Below are 24,714 nucleotides of genomic sequence, written 5' to 3' on the forward strand. Positions count from 1 at the left end.
TTCTGAGAAAGGAATTAGTCCTGGTTGCCAGAATTTTTAAAAGAGTGAATGGTTTCCATTTGAGGACTTTTACTCTGCCCCTTTTAAAACTAGCAGAGACAGTTGAAGATGTATTTATTTTTCCAGGAATTGAAAGTTACAAGATATTAAGGTTGTGAATTGTCAGCTATGTGCAGATGAATTAATCCATACTGCTCCAAGCAGGATGGATTTGTTCTTTTGTTTGGAACAGCTAACTGCAAATGGAACAAAACTTGCAGTAGCTTAAAGATATTCAAGAATTTATTTGTATTCAAGCCCTGGATTGTCCAGCATGAGCAGAGTAAATGAACCAATTACAATGTTGGCGAAGTAACTGCTCACAGAACATAATCTGGTGCAAATTCTGAATAGGAGAAGGTTAAAACCATGTCTGGTTGAGGTGGGCTCGATGGGAAAGCCTCCTCCTACCAGCAACTAGGCAGATTACTATAATTAGGGGCAATGGAAATAACCCAGTGGGACAGATGAATTTTGAAGAAAAGGAACACATATGCAATGTGCTGATCAAATGTGAGGAAGTGAACAGGATAATTGAGGAGTTGTTGTAGGGGAGCTGACGTGACCCTGTGGTCAAAAGGTTACAGAAAAGTGAATGGAGAGCCAAGAACAGGATGGGCAAATGTTGAACAGGGTATGCCAAATTTAAAGATGATATTAATTTGATGGTTAATGCAAATGACAATGGTGATTGAAAAAAAAACATTTAAAGTGATTCGAAGAAAAGAACACAGTTTAGGAGGTAGTTATGGATGTAGGAACAAAGTTTTTTTTAAAAAGAGATAAAATAGTAACTAATGGACATTTGAAAGGCCACAACACTACTGTTTGAATTTGGGACAATTCTGACATAGGAAAAATGTGCTGTTAGCAAGCTACCTTTAAAATGAAGAATGAACAATCAAAATAGGTTACTGTCTGGAATCAAATAGAACGGTTTGATTTCTGTTTTAAAGATGTTATGAAACAAACTGAATAGAATTAAGTAATTGAGAAGATTAAACAATAAATGGGAATTGGGATATTGGGTGCAAATCAATTCATTGGAATATTTTGACTTTGACACTGATATATATTCTAATGAAAGTATAGATGGGCTAGTAAACTCTTAGCTTTTTCTTGGTGATATTTGTGTCCTTGTCTATGTTTTTAAGAGGGTTTATAATAGCTGGTGCTGGTGGTGAAAGGGAATGGGTAGAAAAACTGCACAATTTTGCCAGCGCTATGTATCCCCAGTACCATCTTGGAAAAGCAATAAAAATAAAACTACATCACCAGCCTCTTCCCAGAGGACCTTAGGAACAGATTCAGATTGATTTTATAAGTCCATTACCCCCTTGAAAAAGAAAAGCAATATTGCCTTGTCATTATGATCAATTTACTAGGTCGGTGGATGCTTTCCAAACTCGAGATTATTCCACTTTAACAAATCATAGAGGGAGGAACCCAATGCATGGACACATGGAGGTAAGATCCGAGGGTACTTTAGAGAATTGAGTGACTGATTTGGTTAAGAAAGAAGTTAGGCAGGCAGTGAAGGATTTGGAGAGGGGTCAGCCTGTTGAAAAATCAAGAGTACCACAAATGGGCCACATGGTGATGGTAAAGGTGGGATCGGAGTGCAATGGTCTCCAATTGTGATGGCATTATGACAGGTGGTTCCTGTGCACTTGGAAATATAGGACAGGAAGTGGGTGGAAGTATTATACTCTATTAAAAATACATGAGGACCCTAACAAATCTGATGACCACCCAATTGGTGGGGACCAACATTAATGTTTTCACAGGTTCCTATTTACTCTGATGACTGTCGTGGAATTGTGTATGTCAGCTACCCACCAGAGGAACAGCAGAGTGGATAAAGAAACCCAACATCTGGATATCCAAGGTTCTTATGCCCTGAGAAAGGCCAGGCATGCCAATCTGAACCATGATCCAGACTGTGGATAGTCTGAGATGGAAAAGACATACAGAGGGCAATTTGAGTATTTAATGGATACATGATTCAAATATTGGTTTCTGGAAATAGCTATTCAATGTCATGGAACCTGGCTTTGAGGACCAGTATTGTCAAGGATTATGTAAACATGTAATAGATAAGACTTGATTGTAGAAATATTAGATGTTAGCAGTTTAATACCTGTGGACATTAAAAACCTACCTACAGCAGGGGATACAGAAACTCCTGTTTTTTGAGAACTATTAAAACAAAGTAGATTAGTTTAAAATACGGACCACAGTGTGCCTTATATGTGTGTACATATATACATATATATAAAAAGTATCACAACGTGCCTCATTTACATATTGTACAAAGGTATTGTCTGTATAAGTGCATATATAATCATTTTTGAACAAGTATTATAGATTTAAACTGTACTTTTACATTTTCTTGTGAGCTTTGGCCAACAAGCAATTTGCCCCGAGGCACAATAGGAAATAAGCTTAATTCAACAGACCACATTCTTTTGGAACAATGAAGCGTAGGATATATGCTCTATTATCAGGGCAGGCTATATGGCCACATCCTTCCCTATCTCTGTAATCTGATCCAGCCCTACAACCATCTGAGGTCTCTGTGCTCCTCTAATTCTGTGTGTCCACAATTTTAATCATTCCATCACTGGTGGTTTTACCTTCAGTTACCTGGCCCCTAAGCTCTGAAATTCACTCCTTAAACCTCCCGGTCTCCCTATCTCTCTCTCTCTCCTAAAACATCTTACAATATAAAATTTTGTTTAAATCCCTTTGGAGAGTTTTACCGTATTAAGGGCACTTTAGAAATGCAAGTTGTTATTATGCTGGCCTTGACCCAACACTGTGAGCCTTGACCCTTCACCCTAGTTCTGTCCTGTGCTGTTAGTTTGTTCCCTCTTAGTCTTTCCCTGTACTGTGAAATTTGTCCCTTTGCCATAGTCCTGATCACACTGTGAACTGTGTCACTTTACCCTACTCCTGTTCTGCACCATTAGCCTTGAACTTTACCTTACTTCAATCCTGTCAATCATAAGCCTTCACTCTAGTCCAGTCAACTGTGTCCCCTTAACCTAGTCCTATTCTGTACTTTGTGGATTGGCCTTTATGCTGGCCATCACCTGTATTGTGAGCCTTGGCCTTTTATTCTAGCCATGACCTATCACATGAGCTTTGACCGTTTACTGTAGCCCTGTCCTGCATTGTAAGCCAGGCCTTATATCCTAGTCCTAATCCTCACTGTGACCATAAGCCTTTATTGTGGGCGCATCCTACATTGTGAGATTGTCCCGTTATCCTGCACGGTCCTGTCCTGCACCATGAACCTTGTACCTTTATCCTAGTCCTGTTCGACAGAGACAGCCTTAGGTGTTAAATTTAAAATTATTCTCCTGTATGTACAGAAAGGAAAATTACTTTTCTCTTTAAGATTTTTTAAAAATGAATTTTATTGCTGATGCAGGAGAGTTGCAAATAAGATTTTCTGTCCCTCCTTGGTTGCCACATGTGGCACATTTAGAGCAACACCACTTCCAATGGGATTGGAGTTAGAATGAAGCCACAGTGGAATAGTTTACAAATTAAGAACCACCCGAGAACTGGTCAATCCTAGAAAACCAGGCTACAGGACCTCAGGCCAGCATGATATCATACCAATTCCATTAATTTGAATGGAGACACCCCAACATTACAGCAGGGTAGGTTGATTTGATCTAAGAGTCTCCATGAGAGCAACAAATATCAAACAAGTAACTAGAAAATATATTTCTCAGTCAAAGGAGGAACACTGAAACAAAATGCACTTTATTTAGTCATGCCTTCCTTTTCGAGTATGTCAGGATGTTTCCCAGTTTGAATCCTTTTTTGACAAGACATTCACAAAAAGGTAGAATCAGAGAACCATCAGCTCTGGAAAATGATCACATTCTATGACAAATGAATGTTCATTTTTTAATATACATCTGGAAAAGTTCTGTTGCCTTGTACAAGAAGAATCACAATTAGCACGGGTGAAAAGGATAAATGATGAGAAACTGCACAGCTTTGAGTGTCTTAGTGCATAAATCACAAAAGGCTAGTTGTGCAGCTGCAGCAAGTAGTTAGGAAAGCTAATAGAATGTCATAATTTATTGCAAGGTCAATTGAATGCAAAAGTAGGGAGGTTATACTTCAGTTATTCAGAACACTACTGAGACTACATCTGGAACACTGTGTACATCTTATTTAAGGAAGGCTGTAAATGCATTGGAAGCAGTTCAGAGGAGGTTTACCAGACATAAGGTTTACCTTGAACGGGCAAATTATCTTATGAGAAAAGATTGGATGGGTGAGGCTTGTACTACTAGAAGAGCAAGAAGTGACTCAATTGAAACATGAGAGATAATCTTATTAACTGGCCAAATGGTCTACTCCTGCTCCTTATTCATAAACCAATGACTTCATAAAGAGTCAATCACATAGTAAGGGACCAGGGTCAAATGTAGGCCAGACAAACCATTAGGTTTTAATGACAAAACAGTAGCTTTCATGTTCAATTGATCTGCTCACCAACAAATCACAAGATTTAATTAATTCAATTTTCTAAATTGCCACCATGCGATTTAAATTTACAACCGCCAGATGCTGGTCCAGGACCATGAAAGTGTCATACCCACAAGTGTGCAAAATAGAACTAAATAAAACATAATCAATACAATTCTGAAGTTATTTTCTCTGCTTACCTTGATCAAAAATTATGATGCAAGGGCAATTTATTAACCTAAATAAAGATTAGATTTTTCCATGGATACACTGACAATCACTAACAACCCACAGGATTTAATTACCTCCAGTTATTTTGGATAGGTACCATGCTAAGCATCAGCAGAGCCAAGAATGAAAAGGAAATAGAGGTGCACATCTGAAAATGCATTTACAAACCTGAAATTTGGTATATGTTAGAATGGAGACAAGATCGATATCGACAGAATCAGAAACAGGGCAGTGAATGACTGATAAAGGATGCAGGTAATTACACACTGATGTTCCAGAGGTAGATACTGCCTAATAATGCCAGTATCCTCACCAAATATGCCATTATGATTGAGAAAATCAGTTTTGGAATTTCCCAGGGAAGATTATGGACGTTATTTTGAGTCAAAAATTAAATGAAACCACTGCTGAAAGAAAATAAATCACAAAGAAAATGTTGGGCTAATTTTAAAAACAATTTCTTATAATATAGTTGCCCCCCCAACACAACTCCCCCCCCCCCCACACACACACACACACACACACACACACACACACACACAAATAAAGGATCATTTTTAGCTTGCTCTATTGACCACCAAAGTATTTCACAGTGCTGTCATTAGGACCCAGTTTAAATATTCAGTTGCTAATCATTGAAATCTGGTTTTAAACACAGAGGCTAAAGAAGAGGAGGAAAATTACACTGCTTAAATTAAATTGCTATCCATGGGAAAATCAGAGCGGTGGAAACTCATTTTTAGTTTCAAGATTTGTTAAGTATCTAATTACCTCTAAGTATTTAGTAACTAAATGTTAGCTAAATTGCAAAGTCCCTTGTTAATGTTAAATATCGACAAATCTAAATCTGATAGGAACAGCAGCAAACTAAGGTACATCTGATAATTCACTAAATACACATTAACTTTCTGACCCTGCAAGTATAGGATTTGCTTTTTCCTTGTAGCAAAAGAACAAGTTTTTTCACTACAAAACAATTTAAATTCATGAAAATTTGAAGGACTTTAATATTCATCTTAGATACTAAGATCATTCTCAAAGGTTGATCCCTTTAGGGAAGGAGTTTAAACCCAATCAATGATTTGGTGCTCTCCATCAGCTATTCTGAGATCTTATATCAATGGTGGGAATCTTTAAATTAAATTGATGAATGCTACCAAGTTACCATTAAAAGTTATAAAAACTAAAAAGTGGTACAGAACAGAAATTAGGATAAATTGGAGTCTTAAATTCAAACTGAAGAAAACTACCAGAAAATGCTACAAAGAACAGAAACAATAACTGGGTTAAAACATGATCCTCTCAATCCTGGCATCTGGGTTTAAATCCAGCTAGAATAGATGGGAATGTCACTGATGAGAATGATGAATACTCTCCTGATTGGAAAGTCACGGTATATTGTTAGGACAGAGTACAGCAAACTTCACATTATTTCTTGGCCTAAGTTCGTCCACTGGGCTTCTCGACTTTGACCAGAGCTGAATATAGTAGGAAGTACCTACCAATCCCCACCATTACCAATCTGCTTGCCTATACAAGGGGAAAGGATAGCCAAGCCAAAAACGTTTGAACTTTTTTGTGACAAGGAATCATAGCACTTTTGTGATCTGCAGTAAAATGCAATTACTTCTAGGTCACTTCAGATGGATGGAATTATTAAAGTTCAAGTTGATAGAAGCATTCATTTTTTTCTTTCGATTCCCTTCTATTGTTGCCAAGACCGTTGACCAATGCATTGTATCAAATCAGAAAAGTGACCTCAGCATTTCGACGTTCACTGAATTTAGTGCCTGTTATACAGGATGAAGACCATAATTAGAACAAAACATGATCTTGCTAAATTAATCACTGAAGTGAAGCAAAGGATCTTCCAATGCAAAAGCAACCTATTTTTCAATGTGACCCCTTCTCAATACCAATTCGGGATAGTAACAAATGCTATCCTTGCCCACACCCCATAAGCAAATATATATATTAAAGAACTTAGATAATTAACATGAGTCTAGATGCCAGTAAATAAAACAGCAATAGAGCAGCACAGTAACATTTGGTATGTTATTAAATGTTTGCATATTACAGATCAACACATAAATAACATGTAAATATGAAAATCCACTTGAAGTAAAATCAACCATGACAGCAGGGACAAGGCGAGATGAATACTGCAGATTAGAACATGCTGTTAGTTTCAGCCAGCAGTTATAAAATTATTTTACATCTGCAACAAAGTAAGATATGTATTCCATTAGATTTAAATACTGTAACGCTCCCCTTGAAGCATTGCAGCATCAACATTTATGACTGGGAGGAGCTTGCTACCAATTATTCAAATTTACAACAACTTGTCCATCAAGCTGCATCATGCTTTGTACTGCACTATCTTTTAATGATGAGGCAGAGCAGCAGCACAGAAAGAAATAAAGGAATCAAATCCTGCACACCAGATTCCAATTCCTCATGAGATATTCTGCCCCCACCTACAGAAATCGGTCTGTTAGGTCACATGAAGATCCATAGCAAAAATCTGCAACCCTGAGTAGACGTTATCCTCAAATAGAGGGACAGCTGCCACCAACAACAAATGACTTAAGGATAGAAGTGTCACACCATGTAAAACAGACTACATTATTCTGCAGATTAGGTGTCCCCATCTCCCTTTAAAGCTGTTAAGAAAACACCTCAAAGCTTTGCACATTACAGTTGCCCCAGTTTTTGCATTGAGAGTAATGGTGAATCTAACAGGTTATTGTGGAGTAAATCAAACAGTAACTTTGAGTGTGCCAATTAAACACAGAAATCTTGAAGGTATGGTCTGTGCTACTCTGCTTCTTTACAGGCTGTACTACTCAGTGCTGTGTTGACAGACTCAGCATAGTAAAATGTCACTAGATGCTTCACAGGAGCATAATTAGACACAATCTGACATTGAGTCACATAATGAGAGATTAGGTTCAAAAGCTTGATCAAAGAAATATGTTTTAAGGACAGCCTTTAAGGATGAGAGGTAGAAAGGTGGTGTTGCTTAGGGAAACAATTCCAGGTCTTAGGGCCATGGCAGCAAAAGATACAGCTGCGAATTGGGATGAGCAGGAGACCAGAATTGGTGGAGTACAGATATCTGAGAGGATTTCTTACAGTGGAGAAGATTACAAAGATAGGGAGGGGAGAGGCAAAGCAGGAATTTGAAAAGCGGGATGTAAATTTTAAAATCAACAAGTTGCTTAACAAAGCAACTTGAAGGGTCAGAGACACAAAAGGTCATGAGTGAATAGGATTTGGTGCCTTCATAACAACAAGAGTTTTGGAAGACGTCAAGTTTATGGAGGCTTGAAAATGACAGGCTGGCCAGAAGTGCATTGAAATACTCAAGCCTAAAGGAAACAAAGATATGAACAATTTTTTCAGCAGCAGATAAGCTGAGGCAGGAGCAGAGCCAAGCAGTATTATGGAAGTGGAAATAGGTAGTCATTATGATGAGACTCATTGCAAGTCTGTGTGGATTTTCAGTCTGATTGGTGGAAGCTGTTGCTTGTCTTGCTCATGTATGCCACAGTTCTCCAGGAAAGGATGTTGTGATATCGCTTTGAGAGAATATCCTAATGAGTAATTGGCCAGGATGTAAATCATGTGAACAGTGGACATTAATCAGATGCGCTTTCAGTTTATCTATCAGCATGAAGGAATTGCAGCTGCACTTTCCTGTTAATAATAGCTGTTGAATATTTATATCAAATCTGTCTCCTGAGCAATCCTGTACTACATCCTCAAATAAATCAAACCTGTGGTTGGTTTATCAGTCCTGTGCGAGATTGGCAAGTCATTAGTAACCAAACACAGAAATACAATATAGGGTACCGACTGGATTAGATGCCTCATAACAATAAGTTATCATTCAAAAGCCCAAAAAAACTGTATGGAGTTGTTAATGTAACGTACAGAAAGTACTATTACTTTGCTGCCATTATGTTTATCAATTTGAGACTCCAGCTGAGTGCTGCTCAACATTTTAAGAAATCTTTCATTTGCAGGATATGTGTGAATTGATGAATTGTTATTTGTTAATTGGTTTTGTGAAGGGTAGGTTGTGCCTTACTAACCTTATTGAGTGGTTTTGTGAAGGGTAGGTCGTGCCTTACTAACCTTATTGAGTGGTTTTGTGAAGGGTAGGTTGTGCCTTACTAACCTTATTGAGATTTTTGAGAAAGTGACCAAAGAGGTGGATGGGGGTAAGGCAGTTGACGTGGTATATATGGACTTTAGTAAGGCGTTTGATAAGGTTCACCATGGAAGGCTTCTGCAGAAAATGCAGATGTATGGGATTGGGGGTGATTTAGTTAATTGGATCAGGAATTGGCTAGCAGATAGGAGACAGAGGGTGGAGGTTGATGGAAAGTATTCGTCATGGAGTTCGGTTACAAGTGGTGTGCCTCAGGGATCTGTTTTGGGGCCACTGCTGTTTGTAATTTTTATAAATGATCTGGATGAGGGTATAGTTGGGTGGATCAGTAAATTTGCTGATGACACCAAAGTCGGAGGAGTGGTAGATAGTAAAGAGGGGTGTCATAGTTTGCAGAGAGACTTGGACAAGTTGCAGAGCTGGGCCGAGAGGTGGCAGATGAAGTTTAATGCGGAAAAGTGTGAGGTAATTCACTTTGGCAGGAATAACAGATGTGTAGAGTATAGGGCTAACGGTAGGACTCTGAACAGTGTTGATGAACAGAGGGATCCAGGTGTATGTGTACATAGATCCCTGAAAGTTGGGAATCAAGTAGATAAGGTTGTTAGGAAGGCATACGGTGTCTTGGCGTTTATTGGTAGGGGGATTGAATTTAGGAGCCGCAACGTCATGTTGCAACTGTACAAAACTCTGGTGCGTCCGCACTTGGAGTATTGTGTGCAGTTCTGGTCCCCACATTATAGGAAGGATGTGGAGGCATTGGAGACGGTGCAGAGGAGGTTTACCAGGATGTTGCCTGGTATGGAGGGAAGGTCCTGTGAGGAGAGACTGAGGGATTTGGGGTTGTTTTCGTTAGAAAGGCGGCGGCTAAGAGGGGACCTTATTGAAACATATAACATGATTAGAGGTTTAGATAGGGTGGACAGTGATAGCTTTTTTCCTCGGATGGAGAAAGCTAGCACGAGGGGGCATAGCTTTAAATTAAGGGGTGGTAGATATAGGACGGATGTCAGAGGTAAGTTCTTTACCCAGAGGGTGGTGAGGGATTGGAATTGCCTGCCTGCTGCAGTTGTAGATGCGCCTAGTTTGGGGGCGTTTAAGAGATCCGTGGATAGGTTTATGGATGAAAAGGGATTGGTTTAGGTTAGAGGGTCATTGCTTTTTCAATTGGTCGGCACAACATCGTGGGCCGAAGGGCCTGTTCTGCGCTGTAATGTTCTATGTTCTATGTTATTATCAAATTTCTATTGATCTCCCAAAACACTGCTCTTATTGTACTGGCTGATCTGCTGTTTTATATAGATAGGAATATGTCCCTTTATGGCTGTAAAGAGAATTCTGAGCCTAATTTTTCTTTAAGGTACAGGTTAGAGCCGCAGCTTTGTCTGTATTCTCTATTCGTTTGGTGGTAGAGAGCTTGAATATTGCCGAAAAAGCGAGATATGCCGTTGAAACTTTTAATTTTGCACACATCAGGACAGATGCAAGAATTCCAATTATACAGGGAACATCAATTTACAATACAGAAGAAGACTGTGCTGATTGGTTGGCAAGTGGACTCTGAACAGTAGAGCCATTGCCATGGAGAATGTACCAGGGAACCGTTAACTGCAAGTTTTTGTTTAAATTCAAACCAGGCAGGTTGACTCTGATCATGGCAATGATGGTGTGTGCGACCCAGATTTTCATATTTCCTATGCAAGAAGTTTTCCCGAATTCATTTTTGACTCACGCTGCTTGAACTCAATAACTATACCCTCATACATTTCCCTGCTGGAGAGAAGAGTCCTTCCCGTAACCACCACATTAATTCCTTTTGATTCAAAACCTCAATAAAACTACCTCAGGGAAATAATCTTCATCAAGGTCAATCTTTCATTTCTCTGCACCTTATCTCAGGTGGATCCTCTCCAAGATCAGAAGATCCATCGTTAAGTGGGGTGCCCAAACTAAACAATAATCTCTGACTAGTGCTGTAGAATTCATTTGCTTTTGTCTTCCAAACAGCTCGTCCGGAAGCCCAGAAGACCTGGCCTATTTTATTGCTTTTTGGAACTGTCAACTAGTTTTCAATAACCTATGAAACTGCACCCTAAATCCTTTTGTTCATCCAGCCTTGTGGCAGTCTTTTCTAATGTCAACCATACTCCCAACCTTGTATTAAACTGTAATTGCGTTGTTCTGCCCACCCATTCAATCAATCAATGCCCATTTACAATTTTCTGCTCTCCTGTTCACTATCCGCTATACCATGTAGTTTTATTTCCAGGACAGGGATTTACATATTCTTCACATACTATATATTTAAAAATACATACATCTTCATGCATAGCTTGACACTGTTTCCTTTACAAATTGTTATGTTCAGAATGTATAATGGAAATTTTAAATGTAGACTTGTCACATAATAATTAAATCCTCTCACCAGTGAAGGCAATGTAGGGAGGCCAGCATACAAGGGCCACTGTGTATGTATTGATCTCGGTGCTGACAAATTGGCACATGCGCAATGGCCTGCTCAGTGCTATGCTGCCAGCCTATCCAGCGGGAATAGGCCCCGATCACTGGTTTCTGGAGTGAATCACGCTGAGGCACTCTGCGGTACACAGTGTGGATGATTCATTTTGAAACTCCCACTGAGAAAACCAGCGTGATTTACTCCAGTTTTTACACAAATTCAACACTTAAAATTTTTCTGGGAGAATCCCACCCATGATCTTCAGCATAGATTAATAAAAAAATTCCTTTATTTAAAATATGTAGTATTTCCGTTAAGATACTGTTTCCCGTAAAAGGGTTATTTAAAGGTTAGTTAAAGATCAGATCTCTTTTAACATGAGGATTTTTTAAGAGAACAGCTAATCATTCTTGCTGTGAAGTTAAAAAAAACTAGTAAACATAATCATGAAGTTAATTTCAAGGCTCCTAGAAAACTACTATAAAATAGTTTGGGCATTAGCGTTTCCTTTAAAAGTTGGCAAACATCAAATCTAATGGAAAAATATTCAAGATTGTAGGAGAGACAAATGTTCAAAGGCCACAAAAGCAAACTCCACTTTGGTTGTTGATCTTTGCACTATTCATTAAATATTACAAAATGGAGACAAAGTTAATATGTATCCATGAACTCATTCTCAGAATGTGGAACTCCTCCAAACAGTACCTCAAAAGAAGGCTGCAGAACCACTGAATAACTGCACCAATAGCTGGCAGATGAGCATTTTTATTTACTGACTATGCGACAGTCCTTGCTTTAACAAAAATCTGGTCTAAGATTCTAACACATAGATAAGAGAGTCAATCTTATAAATGTAAACCCGGATAGCCAACATTTAAATATCTCTGGGATGTAAATTACACAACAATATGAAAGCATCTAAAATCTGTTCTCAAAGATAATAGAAAATTATAATGTGCATGTAGATGCACATGCACGTACACACGCACACAACACCTCTTGAAGGCAGTCTGTAGAATTCTTATACACAAGAACAGCACAATGCAGTCTAATTATACTCTTCTCAGGGATACAAACACATGAAAGTAGAGAGACAGGAAAAGACAAACTGACCCTGTCCCACACAGTCGTGATGCTTTGAGCATCATGGTTCATTACACCATCAGCAGCAGCCACATAATCTGCTGGGAGAAAGAAGATAAATTCAGGACGAAATAAAATCTGGAAACTTTCTCACTGAACCCCTTAGACCTTCCAAACTAGTAATAATAGTTGACTTTGATTTATATTAAGCACCTGCCATTTCTGCCTCAGCCAGAAACTAGTCCAGCTCTTTTGGAGATATGTAAAAACCTGCATGAGCTGGCAACTCATTCCAATGGTCCACTATCCTCTGAGAAAAGAACAACCGTCTGACATCAAACACAGTTGGCCTAGTTTGTATGCAGACCCATTTAAGTGGTCGAACTGAAACAATATTTCAGCAAGAGCACAATCTGATCTTATTATTTAAGCTCTTGTCAGATGTCCTAGATTTAACTGTCCAGTATTAATTCAAATCATGATCCAAAACAGCAAAAGTTGCAACTGGCTCTTTCAAGACAGCACTCGATTCATAGCCTTGGATACTGTGGCATTTCAAGTGCTCATCTAAATGCTTCTTAAATGTTGTGAGGGCTCCCACATCTACCATCCTTTCAGATAGTGAGTTTTAGATTCCCACCACGCTTTGGGTGAAGATTTTCTTCGAATCCCCTGAAACCTATGCCCCCTGGGTTATTGACCCTGCGACTAGGGGAAATGTTTCTTCCTATCTAACCTATCTATATCCATTAATGAGATCCTCCGTCAGCCTTCTCTGCTTTCAGGAAAACAATTCCAGCATCTCTTCATAGCTGAAACTCTCCAGCCTAGGCAACATCCTGGTGAATCTACTCTGCACCCTTTCTAGTGCAATCACATCCTTCCTACAGTATGGAAACTGCACACGGTCCTCTAGTTGTGGGATAACATGCATCTTACACAACTCCATAACCTTCATGCTCTTATATTCTATACCTCAGCTAATAAAGGCAAATATCCCATATGTCTTCTTAACCACCTTACCATTCTATCCTGTTGCCTTCATGAAGCTTTGGACAAGCGCTCCAAGGTCCCTCTGGTCCTCTGTACTTCCTAGTGTCCTACCACTCATTGTGTAGTCCCCTTGTCTTGTTCATCCTCCCAAAATGCATCACCTCACACTTTTCATTTGCTTCTGTTCTGCCTAAATGACTAGCCCGTCTATATCATCCTGTAGTCTAAAGCTTTCCTCCTTGTTATTTATCACACCACCAATTTTCATGTCATCTGCAAACTTACTGATCATACCACCGACATTCACATCTAGATCATTAATGTACCAAACAAACAGTCACAAAAACAACCTTTGCTAGTATTCTCTGTCTCCTGCCACTAAACCAATTTTGGATTTAATTTGCCAAATTGCCCTGGATCCCAAGGGCTCTTCTCAATCAGTCTCCAATGCAGGACCTTATCAAAACCTTTACTGAAGTCCATGTAGACTATATCAACTGCACTGCCCTCATCTACACACTTGCTCACCTCCTCAAAAAATTTAATCAAATTTGTTAGACATGATCTTCCCCTGACAAAGCCATGTTGACTATCTTTGATTAATCCTTGCCTCTCCAAGTGGAGATTAATTTTGCCCTTCAGAATTTTTTCCAATAATTTCTCTACCACTAATGGTTAAACTCATTGCTTGTAATTACTTGTTTTTTTTCCCCTAATTCTCTTCTTAAATAATTAGCCGTCCTCCAGTCCTCTGGCATCTTTCCAGTGACTCCAAAGGATTTGAAAATTCGCATTAGAACCCTTGAAATCTCCTTTGCCTCACACAGTAGCTTAGGATACATCTTATCTGGGCCTGGAGATTTATCCACTTTTAAGCCTGCTAAAACCACTAACAACACTTCCCTCTCAATTCTAATGTTATATCACAGTTTCCCTCCCTGCTTTCTATACCTACATCATCCTTCTCCATTGTGAACACAGTTACAAAATATTTGTTTAATACCTCACCTGTGTCATTCATCTCCCCACAGAGATTGCTACTTTGGTCTATGGCCCTACTCTTTTCTTGGTTAGCCTCTTGCCCTTAATATACCAGTAATGGGATTTTCCTTCATTTTGTCTGCCAGTGTTTTTTCATGCCCCTTCTTCATTCTAATTTTTTTAAGAACCCCCTTGCACTTTCAATATTCCTCTAGGGCATCCACTGTTTTCAACTCACTTGAACCTGCTATAAGTCTCCTTATACAATGCTGTATATCCCTTGATACCCAGAATTCTCTGGACTTGCTTGTCCCACCCTTTATCTTTACAGGAAAATGTTGGCATTGTATTCTCTCTATTTCCTTCTTGAATGACTCCCACTGCTCTGAAATCGATCTTCCTACGTCTAGCTGCTCCCAGGTCACTTTGGCCAGATCCTGTCTTATCTTATTAAGATCAGCCTTCTTCCAGTTTAGAAATCATACTTCGGGTCCATCTTTGTCCTTTTCCATAATACCTTAAATCTTACTAAGTTATGGTCACCATCATTGAAATGCTTCACCACTTGCCCAACTTCATTTCCTAAAATTAAGTAAAGTATTACCTCCTCTATAGTAGGTCTTTTAATTACTAGTTTATAAAGCTCTCCTGGATGCACTTTAGGAATTCTGCCTCTACTAAACCTTTCACATTTTGCCGATCCCAATTAATATTGGAGAAGTTGAAATCCCCTCCTATTATTATCCTATTATTTTTAAACATCTCTGAGACTTATCTGCATATCTGCTCTACTATCTCTCCGTGTCTGGGGCCCATAGTACAACCTTATTGATGTCATTGCCCCATTTTTGATTTCAAGTTTCAGCATATGGCCTCAAATGAGAAGCCTGCTGAAGAATATCATCCCCCCCTCTCTGAGGTAATTAACTTCTTGATCAATATTGCAACCCTATATTACAGCCTCCCACCCTCTCACCTGAAGATTCTACACCCCAGAATATTGAGCTGCAAATTCTGTCCCTCCCTCAACCATGTGTCTGTAAATAATATCGTGCTCCCATGTGTTATCATTGCCCTCAGTTTGTCTGCCTTACCTGTAAGACTGCTTGCATTAAAATAAGTGCCACCCAGCCTTGTCATATTCCCTTGTGCTTTAACATGTCTTCCTTTGCACCATCTTCCAGATTGACAGTTTTTCTTCTTTTATTTTGTTGTCCATCATAGTACCATAGAATCCTACCATGCAGAAGGAGGCCATTCAGCCCATCAAGTCAGCACTGACCACAATCACACCTAGCCCTATCCCCATGCATTTACCCTAGCTACTCATCTTGACACTAAGGGGCAATTTAGCATGGCCAATCCACCTAACCCACATATCTTTGGACTGTAGGAGGAAACCGGAAACCCAAAGGAAACCCATACAGACAGGGGAGAATGTGCAAACTCCACATAGGCAGTGACCAAAGCTGGGAATTGAACCCTGGTACTGTGAGGCAGCAGTGCTGCCCACTGTACCTCCACACAATCATCCGTCCCTCTGCCAAATTAGTTCCACACCATACAGTACCAGCAAACCTCACTGCAAGGATGTTGGTCCTATTCTAGTTCAAGTGCAACTTGGCCAAATTGAACAGGCCCCACCTTGCCCAGAAACGGATTCCCCTTGCAGCATCTCTTCAGCCACACATTCATCTGCTCTATTCTCTTGTTCATTCAATGCCACACTAGCAAGTGGCATTGATAGCAATCCAGAGATTGCAATCTCTGAGGTTCTGCTTTTAAATCTGCAACCTTGCTCCCTAAATCCTCACTGCAGGACCTCAGCCCTCTTTCTACTTATGTCTTTGGTACCAATGTGAATCATCAACTCTGACTGTTCACTCCCCCCTTCAGAATGCCCTGCAACACTTCAGTAACATCCTTGTCCTGGACCCCAAAGAGGCAACACACCATCCTGGAATCATGTCTGTGGTTGAAGAAATGCCTGTCTGCACCCCTCACGTTCTCAAAATCTCCTACCACTACTGTTCTTCCACTATTATTCCTTCCCCCATGTGCAGCTGAGCCACTCACAGTGCTGCGAACTTGGCTCTGGCTGCACTCCCCAGAGGTGCCATCGTTCTCACCATTTTCCAACACAGAAAAATTGTTCTTCAGTGAGATACACTCTTAGGCTTTCTCAACTACACACCTGTCCTCTTTCTTCTGACTGGTGGCCACGCATTCTCTTTCTGACTGTATTTCCTTAAACTGCAGGGCGACCATGTCCAAAAACATGCTATCCATGAATCCCTAGCCTCGTGGATGCACGACTGTGCGTCCAGCTAATATTCAAGCTGGTCAAACCGATGGCATTTTTTGCAAATGTGGTCATCCATTGCAGATCATGCAGGCCATGCAAAACAATGGGACTGAGTTCCCCATCATACTTTTAGCTTAAAAAGAATCAATCAGGTTCTCTATGTGGGCCATCCACTCACAGCTGATGCTACCATATCCAGAAAGACAATGGCTATGTGATAGATGGACATCCTGTGGATCAACATGCTTTCTTCGAAGTGCTTCCTTGGGATAACAGATTATCTTTCTAAGTTCATCACATGTTACAGTGAAGCCACTGAACCTCTGTGTCAACTTCTCCTCCAGGATGTCAAACGGTCTTGGCAGGAGATCTGCACAGTGGTCTTCAACAGACTCAAAGAGGCATTCTCAGCTCAATCAGTGCTACAATACTTTGACATTCGACCCATACTCTTACCAGCATATATCTCTCACCACGTACCTGGTGTAGTTTGCATCCAGAATGGCAGAACAAACAGCCTTTGCATCAAGGGCCCTTATTGACACAGACTTACCATGCTCAGATTGAAAAGGAACCACTTGCTCTAGCCTTCATCTCTCAGCAATTAAGCTGATTAAGAGGGAAATGCTCACAGACTTGACCATCTGATACTTGACCAAACAGCCAGGATCCCGACCTCATTCAACCATGACAAGCTGGCATGTTCCACAGCCAAACAGTTACATGGTCACCTTGGAAGATAACCACTATGTACAAAACCAATGTCACCTACTGCAGATATTGGAACCAACACCAGCAGAAGCCACAGGACCCCCGCCATTCAGCTTACAACCTCCTCCACCAGTGGAAATGGCCCCTTCCAGAGGCCTAAGCAACAAGCTCTGCATCAACTGGGCACACCAATGCAGTGTCTCAAGTCATCCAGACAGAGGACACTAGCCCAAGAACATCTAAAGCACAGCCAACTGGCACAATCACACACTCAGGGCATGTGACGAATCAAACACAAAATTCCAGGACTATGTAACAAATTAATCATTCTTCTTTACATAACAAAACAGGGTGAGGAGGGAGATGCGATGACCATAAACCAGCTGCAACATGTCTCAATCCATGTCTCCTCCTTTGTAAATAATTATGTATTGTTAGCCTGTTCAATCCGTAAGTTATAAAATGGTTTGTGGATATGGAATTAGAATTTGGTGTAATCCAAATTTGGTATATTTGTGATTAAGGCTTTTGTTTTCTATTTATTTATTAATGGCTTGTGGATTTGTACTGTAGCTAAAAATAACAAAATGCTGAAGTTGTACATTCATAAGATGATTTGAGACTATGTGCATCAGGATACAATTTAGCCGACACTGAGGTTTATCTTTTTGCTGATTTGCAGGATTTAGGTCGCAAGATGTGTAATTTGTGCTTGTCAAGATAGTCCAGAGATAGGAAATGGGGCACAAGACCTGGATGGTAAAATAGTGCATGTACTATTTTGCAGGAACTCCCCTATTTCTGGGGGTTTGTTCACAGTAGTACTTGTAACGCTACAAGAATCATCTAGGACAGTGTGTGCACCAAGTGACCAAATAAAAATCTTGGGCTTTCCTGAAAAAATCAATTCCTACCCAGGGAACAACAAAGTAACTGTCTTCATTTCTCTGTATATCTACTACTTAAAGAACGTATGTGCTTGGATATGAACAAATAAATTACAAAGATTGCATTGCAGCCATTTTTGGTTTGTCAGGTTCAGTTTTTCTATTATTCCATCACATAATTTAGATAATAAAGTAAATCTTCAGTAATCCATTTAAAATAACTTCGTCTTCTTAGTCAACGGGTTCATCTTAATTTGAGACATGCAAATGAAATTTAGGTTCTAGGTTGAAACTTGAAGATGTATTTAAATTGGTCTCTTACCTGGAGAAAATGCACGGTGAAATTGGCACATGTCTTCACCAATCAATTCCTGAGAAATTTGCTGGATCTTCTGTCTAACGTCACCAAACTTGGCCTCAGATTCCTTTAGTAATTCTTCAACATCATTAACACTGTCAATGGAAGCATTTATTAGATGCAATAGTTAACTAAGCATCAGTTGTAAATATGTAACTCATCAAAGGAAATTCTACTTGAATTTCAGAAAATGATTAATAATTAATCATTCCAAGTCAGTTTTCTGTTTTACTCATTTCAGTGCACAGTATTATGATATGGAAAGTTCAGCTTTTATTATTTGTCAAAGGGAAGGGAAATATTTATTTCTCCTAGCCTGTCACTCAGCGTTGGGTGCTTTTCACAAAATAAAAGTGAGCTGGTGAGTTTAATAGTTGGATAGTTCTCTGAGACCTGTCAGACAGAACATCAGTTGTAGGGTCCAAAAGTTAGCAAAGAAATCCTGAAATGAACGCATGGCAATCATTTCAACATGGAAGTGAAGCCTGCACTACAGAAAAACGCCAGGACAAGTTTAGTGGCAACTCAAATCAGAGGATCACAGCTCTGTGATCCTCTGATTTGAAAGTTGATAAAGAAAGGAAGGATAGACTATGAACCTAGGCTAGCGCTAAATATAAAAAAGGATAGTAAGAGTTTTTATAGATATATAAAAAGGAAGAGGCTGGCTAGGGTGAATGTTGGACCCTTAGAGGATGAGAGGGGGGATTTAGTGGTGGGGGATGAGGAAATGGCTGAGGCCTTGAATAACTTTTTTGCTTTGGTCTTCACGGAGGAGGACGCGAATAGTTTGCCGAGTGTTAACGATGGAAAGATGGTAGGAGTGGAGGGCCTGAATGAGATCATTGTTACTAGAAAGGTAGTGCTCGACAGACTAGAGGGACTGATGGTGGACGAGTCCCCAGGACCGGATGGAATGCATCCAAGGGTTCTGAAGGAAATGGCGGAGGTGATAGTGGATGCCTTGATGATTATTTTCCAAACCTCGCTGGATTCTGGGGAAGTGCCGGAAGATTGGAAAACGGCTAATGTTACGCCGCTGTCTAAAAAGGGTAGCAGGCAAAAGGCAGGGAATTACAGGCCGGCTAGTTTAACGTCTGTTGTAGGTAAAATGCTTGAATCCGTAATCAAGGAGAAAATAGCGAGGCATCTTGAGGAGAATTGTTTGATAGAACAGACACAGCACGGTTTCGTTAAGGGGAAGTCGTGTCTGACGAATTTATTGGAATTCTATGAGGATGTGTCTAGTGCGGTGGATAGAGGAGAACCGGTGGATGTGGTGTTTCTTGATTTTCAGAAGGCGTTTGATAAGGTGCCGCACAAAAGGTTGTTACAGAAGGTTAGGGGGCATGGAGTTGGGGGTAGTGTGTTACCGTGGATAGGGGATTGGCTGTCAAATAGGAGGCAGAGAGTGGGTGTCAATGAGTGCTATTCGGATTGGCGGTTGCTGACTAGTGGAGTGCCCCAGGGATCGGTGCTGGGGCCTCAGCTATTTACCATTTATATAGATGATCTGGAGGAGGGAGCCGAGTGTATGGTGTCGAAATTTGCTGACGACACAAAGATAAGTGGAACAGCAAATTGTGCGGAGGGTGTAGAAAGTCTGCAGAGGGATCTAGATAGGCTGAGCGAGTGGGCGAAGACCTGGCAGATGGAATACAATGTTGGCAAGTGTGAGATTATCCACTTTGGTAGGAATAATGGTAGGAAGGACTACTACTTACAGGGCGAAAAGCTGCAGCACGCTACGGTGCAGCGGGACCTGGGGGTCCTTGCGCATGAGTCACAAAAACCCAGCCTACAGGTGCAGCAGGTGGTCAGGAAGGTGAATGGGATGCTGGCCTTCATAGCGAGGGGGGCTGAATATAAAAGTAGGGAGGTCTTGCTGCACCTATACAGGACGCTGGTGAGGCCACAGCTGGAGTACTGTGTGCAGTTTTGGTCGCCGCACTTGTGAAAGGATATTTTGGCCTTGGAGGGAGTGCAGAGGAGGTTCACTAGGCTGATACCGGAGTTGAGGGGGTTGAGCGATGAAGAGAGGCTGAATAGACTGGGCTTGTATTCGTTAGAGTTTAGAAGGATGAGGGGGGATCTTATTGAGATGTATAAGATGATGAAAGGGATAGATAGGGTAGAGGTGGAGAGGTTCTTCCCGCTCAGAAAGGTCAGCAGGACTAGAGGGCACAGCCTCAAGATAAGGGGGTGCAGTTTAGAACAGAGTTGAGGAGAAACTTCTTCACTCAAAGGGTGGTGAATCTCTGGAATTCTCTGCCCGTTGAAGTGGTAGAGGCTACCTCACTAAATATATTTAAGACGCGGGTAGATAGGTTTTTGGTAGACAAGGGGATTAAGGGTTATGGGGAGAAAGCGGGAAAGTGGAACTGAGCCACTTCAGATCAGCCATGATCTTACTGAGTGGCGGGGCAGGCTCGAAGGGCTAGATGGCCTACTCCTGCTCCTATTTCTTATGTTCTTATGTATTCATTCTGCCCATTCTACGCCTGTAAAATGGGTCAAATAATGTTTGAATCTCTCCGCTTTTAAATCAAACTGAACACCAATTTCTCTTTTTAGGTCATTTATATATTACCAAAAACTCTGTTTTGAAGTCTTCACCATTCTTGACCACATCTGTGGTTACCACACCTGTGATTAACAGTAACTTTGCTTTCTTTAGTGACAATCACAAAGCAAAGCGAATAGAGCAAATTTTCCTCGTCAAAAGCATATTTCCTTTTCTCAGTCTGACGGATGAAAATTCAGTTTAAAAATTTCTCACAACTATTTCTGAGATCGAAGAAACAATTACTGAATACAACAAACTATTAAAATTATGGTATGAACTACAAATTTATTTTTAACTATCATACAATCAACAAGCTCACTAATAATAAACTAAATACTCTAATTTATTGGGAAGGTGGTGGAGGAACCTGATGCAACAAAAGGGGCATCAAATGCGGGGGAGGGATCATTTATCAGGGCACCGAACATGCAAAACTGCTTAAGTCCCATTCTTCTTGACTGCAAGCTTGTAAACAGTATAAGAAACTGCCTCCCTTGGTCATACTGGGACCAATGCCCTGACCAATCCCCACCTCGTTGACTTTAAGATACACTCTTAGGGTTCACAAATTAACAGATTGCATTTTCTGTCCTCCCTGATCAGCGAACTGTCTCCAGCGCTCTGAGAACTAGGATCAATCTTCCAGGTAACCTACATTCCAGAACCACAAAATAACAAAAAACTTAATGTTGGAGCCATAATGTCTGCTTTCTTATAATTTACCTTCCCACAATGTAGTCAGGGTTCCAGTTCGCAGCCTGATCCATTACTGAGCATTTATTTCAAAATAGAGCAACTACAATTAAAGCTCTAAAAAGAATGCACTAACACTTCAGTAGCAGAATAACACTACGTTAAAAAGTTCTAAATTTCTGTCTCTGCAAAACACTGCATCCTTTGACTTATTGCTGGGTTCACAAGTGATATTAAGCATGTCTCACCTACATATGCCAATGTCACATTTTGTTACTGTCCTAAAATAACCTTGAAATCTATACGCTTTGAAACTGGCGAATGAATCTGATCAGCACATACCAATTTTCAAAGTTCCTAAACTAGACATTAACTATAAATGACTGAGGCTCCATTAATTTAACATGTATACTTGTGACCTTAAAAGTACACAGGCTGACATTATGAGCAGAATTATATAATGTGTATCACATGAAATAATAACACTTATGTCCTTATCAAACAACATTCATTCAAATTCACAACAGCAACACTTCAAGAGACCTACTTTACATATAAATAGCACTCTTCATTTATTAACTTTCTACAAAATTAAACATTTAATGAAGATTTTGTTTAATACCCACCTGCTTACTCTGTGTAGGAGAAAAATGATCCGTTTACTTTCAATAGTAATGTCACGACTGAGTTTTACTAGCCTTTCATATTTATCATGCTTTGCATCTAGCTCCTTTTGAAAAGCTGATCAAAACAAAATGAGGAAAGCAATTAGTTTGTCTATAATCACAATTTTAGTTCATCTGTGAAAATGTTAATGGAGCATTCACTACAAACGATACAATGTCATTCTTATAGAACAATAAAACTACTGCTCGTTTAATTTCCGCTAACATTGAAAGCACTTCCTCAGAAATCCCTGAGGCAGAGAATGAAACCAGAGGTAACCTCAACAGCAGTGATTTACTTCAACTGTGCATAAACCAAAGCTTCTTCCCTATAAACCACAGATTAAAGGAACTTTCCCAGACCGACAAAAACGTCATTGAAAACAGAAAAACACTTCAGGAATTAATTTAGCTAAAGGCTGAAAACAACCACTAAATTGATACTGTGTTAATAAGAAATACCTGCTTGAAAGTCCAGATTTAATACAATTTCTGGCTAACTGATGACTGCTATAATTTGATCATACCTACAACTGCTCACCAGAAACCAGCAGGTCTAGCATTCAAGTAAGACCGTAAGAAATAGAAACTGAAGTAGGCTGATAGGTCCCTCCTCACGCCCACTTCCCTACCCTTTCCTCATGAACCTTGATTTCTTTACTGATCAAAAATCTCAGCCTTAAATATACAAAAAGTCTCAGCCCTCTGTGAGAAGAAATCCCTCCTCATTTCAGTCTTAAATTGGCACCCTTTTATTCAAAGACTATTTTTGATGTATTGGTCTACAGTGAAAAGTATTGTTTCTTGCGCACTATAGACAAAGCAAACTATTCAAAGAGAAGGAAAGGAGAGAGTGCAGAGTGTAGTGTTACAGTCATATCTAGGTGTGGAGAAAGATCAACTTAATGCGAGATAGGTCCATTCAAAAGTCTGATGGCAGTGGGGAAGCTGTTCTTGCGTCTGAGGCTCTACCATGAAGGGAAACATCCTCTCAGCATTTATCCTGTTAAGCCTCTTAAGAATTCTACTATTTCAATGAGATCACCTTTTATTCTTTGAAATTCCAACCTGTTTAACTTTTCCTCATAACACAATCCCTCCATACCTCATTCTAGTGAGCCTTCTCTGAAGTATAAGTTGATAGGGATTCTGGACCAGCACATTCTTGTAAGGATGAAGGATAAGTATGGCAAGTTTTGGGAACCTTAGATAATGAGAGATATTGTGAGCCTAATCAAAAAGAAAAAGAAAGCATTTGTCAAAGCTGGGAGGCTGGGAACACACATTAGCAAGTGTGAAATACAAAGAAAGTAGAAAGAAACTTAAGCAAAGAGTAAGGAGGGCTAAAAGGAGTAACAGAAAAGCATTGGCCAGCCGGATTAGGGAAAATCCTAAGGCTTTTTATACATATGTAAAGAGCAAAAGGGTAGCCGGGCAGAGGGTTGGCCCATTCGAAGACAAGGGAGGGAATCTATGCGTGGATAGATTCCAGAGGAAATAGGTGAGGTATTAAATGCGTACTTTGCGTCAGTATTCATCAAAGAGAAGGACTTGGTGGATGATGAGTGTGGGGAAAGATGTGTAGATAGTTTGAGTCAAGTTGATTTCGAAAAGGAGGTACTGGGGTTCTTGAGAAACATTAAGGTAGATGAGTCCCCAGGGCCTGATGGGATACACCCCAGAATACTGAGAGAAGCAAGGGGGGAAATTGCTGGGGCCTCGAGAGAAATCTTTATATCCTCACTGGCTACAGGGGAGATACACACAGTAAGAAGTCTCACAACACCAGGTTATATTCCCACAGGTTTATTTATAGCAAACACCACTAGCTTTCAGGACTGGCTGTTCCTTCTTCAGGATATGGCAAGTTTTGGGAATCTTGGATAACGAGAGATATTGTGAGCCTAGTCAAAGAGAAAAAGAAAGCATTTGTCAAAGCTAGGAGGCTGGAAACACCCAATGAAAGTATGAAATACAAAGAAAGTAGAAAGAAACTTAAGCAAGGAGTAAGGAGGGCTAAAAGGGGTCACGGAAAAGCATTGGCCAGCAGTCTAACGTCGGCATCTCCACATG

General features: G+C 40.1%; 1 protein-coding gene across 1 annotated transcript in view; it reads right to left on the minus strand.

Moving 5' to 3' along the window:
• Positions 1 to 24,714, minus strand: part of tsnax (translin-associated factor X) — a 53,921-nt gene that overhangs the window by 15,189 nt on the left and 14,018 nt on the right. The window contains exons 3-4 of the mRNA XM_080191870.1: positions 22,603 to 22,717; positions 18,682 to 18,812 (exon numbers count right to left, since the gene is read on the minus strand). Coding sequence (XP_080047996.1) covers positions 18,682 to 18,812; positions 22,603 to 22,717 — 246 coding nt within the window. The remainder of the gene's footprint in view (positions 1 to 18,681; positions 18,813 to 22,602; positions 22,718 to 24,714) is intronic.

The sequence above is a fragment of the Carcharhinus amblyrhynchos genome, chromosome 7, assembly GCF_965287045.1.
Source record: "Carcharhinus amblyrhynchos chromosome 7, sCarAmb.v2.hapA, whole genome shotgun sequence".
Classification (NCBI taxonomy): domain Eukaryota; kingdom Metazoa; phylum Chordata; class Chondrichthyes; order Carcharhiniformes; family Carcharhinidae; genus Carcharhinus; species Carcharhinus amblyrhynchos.